This window comes from Asparagus officinalis, chromosome 5, assembly GCF_001876935.1.
Source record: "Asparagus officinalis chromosome 5, Aspof.V1, whole genome shotgun sequence".
Taxonomy (NCBI): Eukaryota; Viridiplantae; Streptophyta; class Magnoliopsida; order Asparagales; family Asparagaceae; genus Asparagus; species Asparagus officinalis.
In genome coordinates this window covers 97,290,984-97,300,880 of record NC_033798.1, presented here as the reverse complement: position 1 = coordinate 97,300,880, position 9,897 = coordinate 97,290,984, and the positions used below count along the sequence as shown (strand labels likewise).

Sequence of the window (9,897 nt, the reverse complement as noted above, 5' to 3'; positions counted from 1 at the left end):
GCTCAGCACTGACGGATGACCTGCACACGCAAGAATCGTAAGAGGGCGGGGCTTGTTTCCCCCGTGGTACCTCCGACGGTCAAGTCAGCTGGTGAGCTTGAGTGGGGTTTTTGGAAGAGTCTCAGGGCCATGGAGGTCCTTGTAGGGAGTAGTCTCTTTGAGTTATTAGTAAAAAGAAAAAATAGATCAAGAGGGAGAAATGATCCCCGGAGTTTTTAATGAAGGTCCAGACCCCTTTTCTTACCATGCTTCTCTCCTTTTATAGTCAATCGCCTTTGAGATACTGACCCTTGGCTCTGACTATGCACAGGAGGGGGGTTGGGAAGTGAACGGAAAGGCTACTGAGTCATCCTTCGCACAAGAGTTATCATAGAGTATATGCGCTAGATAAGTGTTATCGTATGGATCAACTATGTGATATATATGCATGTATACATATGTATATACATGTATGCATATAAATATTTTATAATAAAGCCTTTTAGATTCATTAAGGAGTGTTTAGATGTTTATTTTGTTTTACCTTGTCCTTTTACTTCAGCAAGCTGATGGATGGTTCCCCTTTTTGTAGGATGGAGGGAACCAATTCATCTTCCAGTTCATCATCTACCTCGTCCAGCTCTATGATTTCTGTAGATAGATCCTGGGAACCCAGCTTAATAGACTGGGGATATACTTCTGATAAAACGGACCCAAGCTTAATAGTAGCTAACCATATGACCCCAGACTCATCAGAGGTCGAGCCCATAGAAGTTATTATGATAGATTCATCAGAGTCTGTGGTTGATCATGCTAAAGATGAGGATATAGTAGTAGAAGTTATTCCAGTTGATTCATCACCTTCAGAAATCATTATAATTTTATCCGACCCCTCTGGTATGGAGTCCTTTGTAGCCCAGATCCCTACTGATGACCAAGGACTTGCCCCCTCTAAGGGTGAGTCGAATACCATGGGGATTGGTCCAGACCTTGATCTGGAAGGATGGGGGACTTCTGGCATTGATCCTGACCCCATGTCAGACTCCGACCATAGCCAGGACACAGAAGAGACTGAGCCGACCGAGGAATCTAGCTCCAACAGCTCCTCTTCTTCGAGAAAATAGAGTATAACTGTTAGGACAATTTTGTAATATCAGTATATGGGTTTTCGTAGTCACTCTTTTGGTTTATGTAGGACATTTTGATAGAAACTATGTATATATGTAAACCCATATACTCAGATATATGTATGGACTAAAAAGTTAAATATTAATAATATAATTTTGGTTTGTAAATGCTGATTTGTGTTATTATGTTGAGTAATGATTGAATTCATAATTACTTAAATTGCATATATGTGACTGGTTTAGGAATTTTTCTTGTATAATAGTTGACTGAAATATTTTATTATTTATAGGAAGATATGGCTTCAGGTAATAAGCAAACCCCTCCTAACGGAGATAGGGATTTAAATCAGACGATAGGTGAAATGATGAGATCTAGAATTGCTCGTGCATCCACCTCAGGAAACTCAATTGACAACAATGCATTGATGGATCTACTGCAAGCAGTAACATTTGTAGTCACCAGACAACAAGATCAAATTGATCGCAATCGGACGAATGGTCAAAGTGAGGAGCACCCAAAATTAAGAAGTGGCATGGGAGAATTCAAGAAACTATCTCCACCCAGTTTTGAGGGAACAACCGATTCTATGATTGCTGAGCATTGGATCACAGAAATGGAAAATGTTTTTGCATACATGAAATGCCCTGAAGAGGAGAAGGTTGATTATGTAGTATACATGTTAAAAGACCGCGCTTACGGGTGGTGGCAAATGCAGGCCAGGACATTGGGTGAGAAAGCATACAAGATATCATGGGAGGAATTTAAAAAGATTTTTTATGAAAAGTATTTTGCTTCAACTGTTCACAAACAAAAAGAACAGGAGTTTCGAAAATTGGAGCAAGGTGATAAGACAGTAGCTGAATATGAAGAGGAGTTCACTTATTTACCAAAATTTGCCACTCATTTGCTGGGTAAGGAGGAGGATAGAGCATGTCGCTTCGAAGAAGGGCTTCGACCGAACATTCGGAAGGCGATCAGTGCATTTGAACTCCCTACATATGGAGAAGTATTAAAGAAGGCCTTGTTAATTGAGAAAAATGAAATTGATACAAAACCAAAGAATGAGGCGAGCAGCTCCTACCCAAAGAAGCGGTTCTGGCAAGATAATCGTGGTGGAAGAAATAAAAATTAGAGAAACAAAAAGCAGAATTTTGGACATAGAGAGGAGCAAATTCTTAACCAGAAAACTTTGAGATGTGATGTTTGTCATAAACTGGGGCACGAAGCGAAAAACTATTGGAGAAATATTGGAGCTTGTTTGAGATGTGGTCAGAAAGATCACAAAATAGCAAATTGTCCCCTACAGCAACCATCTCAGAATACCTTCTAGACTAGCCAGTCCAGTTGTGGGAACCGGTATCCTCAAGCCAAGGCCCGAGTTTATTCCTTGACAGAGAAGGAAGCAGAAGCAAACAAGGATGTGGTGACAGGTACGCTAACTTTTGCGTCGGTTCATGCTCGAATACTATTTAATTCTGGTGCGTCGCATTCCTTTATTGCTGCACAGTTTGTTAAGAGAAACAAATTACCATGTGATACCTTACAACAAGAATTGCTTGTTAGTACACCTGGGAGTAGCATACTAGTATCAAATCAAGGTTGTAGGGGTAAAATTTATATTCTCGACAAGGAACTCCCCGTAGAATTAATGAGTAGGGGTAAAATTTATATTCTCGACAAGGAACTCCCCGTAGAATTAATGATGCTAGAAATGCATGATTTCGATATCATATTGTTATATTCTCGACAAGGAACTCCCCGTAGAATTAATGATGCTAGAAATGCATGATTTCGATATCATATTGAGAATGGATTGGTTATCCTTAAATCATGCTTCTATTTCATGTTGAGAAAAGAAAGTAGTGTTTAGATTTCCTGGTCAACCCGAATTTTGTTTTGAGGGATGTAAATCTATAGAACCTTTAAAGATCATATCAGCCCTTAATGCATATCGAGCACTGAGAAGTGGATGTATGAGTTATTTGGCATCAGTTGAAATGATTGATGATGGAAAATCAAGCTTAGAAGAGATATCAATTGTCCGAGAGTTTCCAGAGGTATTTCCAGAAGAACTTCCAGGATTGCCTCCAGATAGAGAAATTGAATTTTTAATTGAACTAGTACCTAGTACAAGTCCCATTTCTAAGGCTCCTTATCGAATAGCACCTGCTAAATTAAGAGAGCTAAAGGTACAACTGCAAGAACTTTTGGATAAAGGCTTCATTCGACCTAGTGTGTCACCCTGGGGTGCACCGGTGTTATTTGTGAAGAAGAAAGATGGAAGTATGAGATTGTGTATTAACTTCCGTGAGTTGAATAAGGTAACCATTCGGAACAAGTACCCATTACCAAGAATTGATGATCTATTTGATCAACTGCAAGGAGCTCAAGTATTTTCAAAGATTGATCTCCGCTCTGGTTACTATCAATTAAAGATCAAGCCAGAAGATGTGCCAAAGACTGCATTTTGAACCCGCTATGGTCATTATGAATTTTTAGTTTTACCATTCAGGCTCACAAATGCACCTGCGGTATTTATGGATCTTATGAATAGGGTATTTAAACCTTTCTTGGATCGATTTGTTGTGGTATTTATTAATGATATTCTGATATACTCAAGAAGCAAGGAAGAGCATGAAGAGCATGAAGAACACTTGAGACAGGTGTTGCACACATTAAAGAGAGAACAACTGTATGCGAAACTTAAGAAATATGAATTCTGGTTGGAGGAAGTAGCATTTCTTAGGCATGTAATCTCTAAGGAAGGGATTTCTGTGGACCCTGAAAAGGTAAAAGCTATTGCTCAATGGGACATACCAACTAATGTGACCGAGATCCGTAGTTCCTTGGAATGGCTGGTTACTATAAAAAATTTGTGGAAGGATTCTCCCATATTGCTTCACCTCTAACTCGTCTTACTCAGAAGGGAGTTAAATTTATTTGGTCAGAAGAATGTGAAAAAAGCTTTCAAGAGCTAAAAAGTAGATTAGTGTCTTCTCTAATACTTGCATTACCCAATGGAGATATAGGCTTTGCTATCTATAGTGATGCTTCAAGAAGAGGACTGGGATGTGTACTTATGCAAAATGGAAAAGTCATAGCATATGCTTCAAGGCAGCTAAAGCCTTATGAACAAAACTATCCTACTCATGATCTTGAGTTAGCGGCAGTAGTGTTTGCTCTCAAAATTTGGAGACATTATTTATATGGAGTACATTGTGAAATATATACTAACCACAAGAGTTTGAAATATATATTTACCCAGAAGGAGTTGAATTTACGGCAAAGAAGATGGTTGGAGCTTCTGAAAGATTATGATATGACCATCAATTATCACCCTGGCAATGCAAATATTGTTGCTGATGCCTTGAGCCGTAAGAATTCATGCAATTTAGCTTGCCTAATTACTTCTCAAAGAAAAATATTAGAAGACTTGGATCGTACTGGAATTAAAATTAGAGTCCACCAAATTGGAGTTAAATTAGCAAATATGATAATACAACCTTCTTTGCTAGATGAAGTTAACGTAAACCAGCAGAATGATCCTCAACTGTTGAAGATAAAGAAAGATGTGGAAGAAGGAACCCGAGGAGAATTTAAGATACATGAAGATGGATCATTGAGGTTTGGAACTAGAGTTTGTGTGCCTAACATACCAGAGATAAAGAAAAAGATTTTAAAAGAGACACATCACTCTCTGTATACTATGCATCCTGGATCAACAAAAATATATAAAGACCTGAAGGAAATATATTGGTGGAATAATATGAAGAAGGAAATTGCCACCTATGTTGCAGAATGTTTCACTTGCCAACAAGTAAAGGCTGAGCACCAGAGACCAGCTGGATTAGTCCATAACTTGGACATACCAATGTGAAAATGGGAAAAGATCACCATGGATTTCGTCACTGGCCTTCCAAAATCTTTGAGAAAGAATGATGCAATATGAGTAATTGTGGACCGGTTGACAAAGTCAGCACACTTTTTATCTATCAATATGAAATTTTCATTAGAAAAGCTGACTAAAAGGTAAATTAATGAGATAGTAAGGTTGGATGGTGTACCAATATCAATAGTTTCTGACCAAGATCCTCGGTTCACATCAGAATACTAGAAAAGTGTGCATAGAGCTCTGCAGACTAAACTAAATTTTAGCTCAGCTTACCATCCACAGACAGATGGCCAATCAGAACGGACAATTCAAACACTAGAAGATATGTTAAGATGTTGTGTTCTGGAGATGAAAGGGTTGTGGAAAGATTATCTGCCTTTGGCCGAGTTTGCATACAATAACAGCTACCAAGCTAGCATTCAGATGGCACCATATGAACTTCTCTACGGAAGAAAGTGCAGGTCTCCTATTCATTGGGATGATGTTGGAGAAAGAGAAATTCTTGGACCAGAATTGGTACAACAAGCAATTGATAAAATTCAATTAGTCCGGAAACGTCTTCGCACTGCACAAAGTCGTCAAAAGAGTTATGTTGATCAAAGAAGAAGAGAATTGGAATTTCAGGTGGGCGATCGTGTTTTCTTGAAGGTTTCACTAACCCGAGGAGTGAAAAGATTTATAATCCAAGGGAAGTTAAGCCCGAGATTCATTGGTCCTTTTGAGATTCTGGAACGCGTTGGTTCAGTGGCGTACAGATTAGCATTACCACCATTACTGTCTGGAGTACATGATGTATTTTATATATCCATGCTTCAAAAGTTCATCCGAGATCCAAATGCGATCATTGAGTTGTTTCCAGTGGAGCTTAAGCCAGACTTGACCTATGAGGAAAGACCAGAACATATTGTCGATTATAAGGAACGGGTGCTTAGCCGTCGAATAATCAAATATGTGAAAGTTCAATGGAAGAATCACTCTGAAAGAGAAGCTACTTGAGAGACGGAAGATTCTATGCGAGAAAGATATCCAGAACTCTTCCAAGATATAGGTATGTTAAGTTTCGAGGACGAAACTTTTTATTAGGTGGGGAGAGTGTAATAGCCAGGAAAATATATATATATAAATAAATAAAATAATAAAATAATTATTATATTTTATGGCGGAGATTTTCTCCACCGCTTACTGGGTCGGTAAAATCTTACCGCCTCCCAACTGTATTTAAGGGAGGAAGAGAGGGTGAGAAATTCGGGTAAAAAAAAAGAAGAGAAGAAGAAGAAGAACAGGAAGGAAGACGGTCAAAGAAAAAAAAAAGGGAAATCTAAGGTAAATTATTTTCCTTTATCTAATTAGTTCTAATAGGATAATTATGATAATTTACAGGTTCAATTTTTGAATACCTATTGAGATTTTATGGAAAGAGAGAGAATACTAACCCTAGTTTCGACACGGTCTGACCACCGGCCATTCCTATTCGCCGGCGATCCCCTACCCCGGTCCTGGTGCTTTGGCGAGACAGTGAGAGGAAGAAAGAGAGAGAGAGAGAGAGAGAGAGAGAGAGAGAGAGAGAGAGAGAGAGAGAGAGAGAGAGAGAGAGAGAGAGAGAGAGAGAGAGAGAGAGAGAGGGAGGGGAGAGGAAAACCGGAAAAAAGAAGAAGAAGAAGAAACGATGAAGGGAGGAGGAGGAAGATGGTCTGAGAGGAAATTTTACTTTAAGCCCCTGAACCATGAAAAAATTTCTAACAGACCTTAGTAGAATGAGTTATGGTCGAAAATGGCTGGAAAATATCTGTAAATTATGATATGCAAAGTATTACTCATTTGACATGTGATCTCGATGTTTGCAAACCCTCAAATAGTCCACTATGAATTGTTTCTTCCTGCCATATGGTGAATGCACCTTTATTTGGCCCCTCTGTATTGGCCCTTTTGTATTGACCCTTCTGAAATTTGTTCTGGCACATCTGTATTTGGCCAATAACCTATGGCAGTGTTAAGTGTATTCGATTCCCAGGAATTATCTGTTATGTGATGCGGTTACGTATTCCCTTGCTACTAGGCTATAATTCGTAGCCTTAGTGTGACCTATGGGGTGACTTTTACATTCGTGAATAACTCATCGAGAATTAAGATTTTGATAATTGATTGTGACATTTAGAAAACAATAATTCTCTGGTTTGTACAAATTACTAGTTCTTTTTCGTCTTAATGTTTACATTGATTCAAAAAGGGTTTGATTCCACGAAACATCACTATATGTTCAGTTGCATATAGGAAAGGAAATATAGTTGTTGCATTTTTTTAAAAAGACGACAATATTTTGATAATTGGATCGTATTTTGCTATCTTTGAAATTTCTCATGCAAAACTTGTAGTTCGTTATTTCTAAGAATTATTCTTATTCTTATTATTATTTTTGTTAGTTATCTAGGAACTCTAGTGGGAAATGTTCTCATTGAGCGCTAGCTCACCCCGTTGTTTTTAAATTTTTTTCAGATCCTGCGTAGCTTCGTACTAGCTAAACTTTTGGTTAGGGCTCTTGGCTGGGAGGCGTTATATGGAGAGCCTCTTCTTTTTGATGTCACTTTCTGCACAATTTGTTTTGTTTTGTAAAAATACTTATAACTGTGAGCTTGTGGGCTGTAAGTATCAATCATATATATAGTTGCTCTGACTTCTATCATCAGCAGGTTTATGAATATTTCAAAATAAACTATGTGATATGAAGTGCCAGGCTTGACCCGTGCATAAGACTTGTCTTAGGCACTGGTCGTTGCTGTTGCGCACCCGTATTTTATGAAATTTCGCTGCAGTTTCGGGGCGTGACATATATATATATATAAAGAGTACTATGTTTTGGCAAGACATTCAGAAGTCAGTACACCATTTTTGTTATGTAGCAAATATAAGATGCAAATTAAAACGTCACAAATAATATACACTTTTAGGTCAAATAATATACACTTTTAGCGACGCTAATTATAAACGCGGGGAAAAATATATGTTTTGCCGACGCTAACTAAAATCGCCGGGAAAAACATAATTTTTGGCGACGTATTTAACCGTGCGTCGGGAATAAGCGTCGGGAAAAGTGCAATTTGTTATAGTGAAGGTTTTTGTCGTGAGTCTTCTATGGAACTGTACTATGTTCCCTATAAGAACCACTATCATCTTATATGCTCCTCCATCAACTAGCTCTCTTTCTCTGATTATAAGCAAGAACCAAATCTAGAAGAAGAATGTCCCTCAAATATATTGCATTAGTGCGATTGTAGCGTTGCTCGTGCCCGTTAACGTTTCACTTCAGACAAATGCATGCTCAGGCGCTGCCTACACTCCTCCATATCAACGTAAGCATATGCATCTAGGATCTTCTTTGTCTATGTTTTATCTATACAGAGCTAGATTTTCTTGCATAAACATTTGCTTGTCAAAATGAACTAAGATGGTGATAAATATTTACGACCACATAATCTTTTCTTGTCAACTTTGTTTGACTTTGTGGGTCTTCAAAATAGTATTTTGTCTATTTTTACAACAAATCCCATTGCTAGAATTATATTAACCTTCACTCAGATACCACTTACTAAGAGAACGTAAGCAATGAAAAAAAAATAATGCTAGGGACTAATTTGCACCAAAAAACTAATTTTGACCAAAAAGTTTCAGATAGCTGGTATCCAGCCTAATTCTTGTTTAAACCCATATCTGTTTTTTAATTTTTTCAATGTGAGACTATACTCACACATGAATATCCCTATTGAAAAGCATATAAAACGCCACAATCAATTACTAAAAATTAATAATTCCAACTGTCAAAACTTCTGTAGAAACTATTTACTAGTCCGTTTGTACTTGCAAGTCAAGCTGTAACAAAACAATATATGTCGAGAATAACCTATAATCCTATCACACCTTTGATTCATAACATTCATATATGTAGCTTCCACTTTCCACAGGTTCCAAAACAATGGACTGATGATAGCTTGCGTCCAGATTCTCTACAATCTTGATTGTTGAGAATGCGTACTATTAGGGATTTGGATTCTCTCCACTACCAAAATAGTAATGGAGGGACAACTAGTTAATCACAACCATCAATTATCTAGTGGGTGGTTGTGATTTTTTCTTTGAGTGCGAATTAAAAAGTAGCGTAATACGTGGGGTACGATGAGCGTTAGATTTAGAATGTATCACAATCGCCCATTGGATAATTAACAGTTAGAATTAAAAGTATATAGTGGTCTCTATACTAATTTTTTGTAGTGGAAATGATCTAAATCCATTAGCTATGAGGCTAATACTATATGCTTATCTCAATGGGCCCCACAATTAAGAGTATTTTTACATTATTTAGATAATTAATATCATTCATGGGGTTCATTGAGTGAGAAGATTTAATTCGTGAGTTATGGAGATTCTCTACAATCAAGGATGTAGAGGATCTCTACCCTGATATTAGCGGTCAGTAGTGCTCTATATGCGGAAGAGTGATTCGTGTAACATGCATCGACATCGTAAACAAAGGTGTACCGCACGCTTGCAGAGGAGATCATGCTTCGGTGACTGTCAAGATCATAGATTTCTGCCCACATTGAAAGGGAACTATCGACTATCGTTTGAGGCTTTTGCGGTAATAGCTGATTATGCTTCAGTGACTGTCAATATCATAGATTTCTGCCCACATTGAAAGGGAACTATCGACCTATCGTTTGAGGCTTTTGCGGTAATAGCTGATCCTAATGTAGGCAAAATCAAGGTCTCTCTTTTTAAATGAAATGAGCTGCTTTGGTTTAGTTAGTTGTTTATGAACTGCGTTGGAAGGGTATTAAACTTTTTGTAAGGGTATGCAGTAATTATGTTATTAGTATCAATCTTTGAATTAATGGTTCATTACCTTT

General features: G+C 37.8%; 1 protein-coding gene across 1 annotated transcript; it reads left to right on the top strand.

Annotated features, from left to right (window-relative positions):
• On the top strand, nucleotides 1,403–2,239 carry LOC109842220. The gene has a single exon (XM_020411124.1). It carries the CDS (start codon nucleotides 1,403–1,405, stop codon nucleotides 2,237–2,239), a length of 837 nt encoding a protein of 278 aa, XP_020266713.1.

Excerpts from the sequence above, each read along its gene's own strand:
- LOC109842220 (XM_020411124.1), top strand. The coding sequence starts at position 1,403 with ATGGCTTCAGGTAATAAGCAAACCCCTCCTAACGGAGATAGGGATTTA.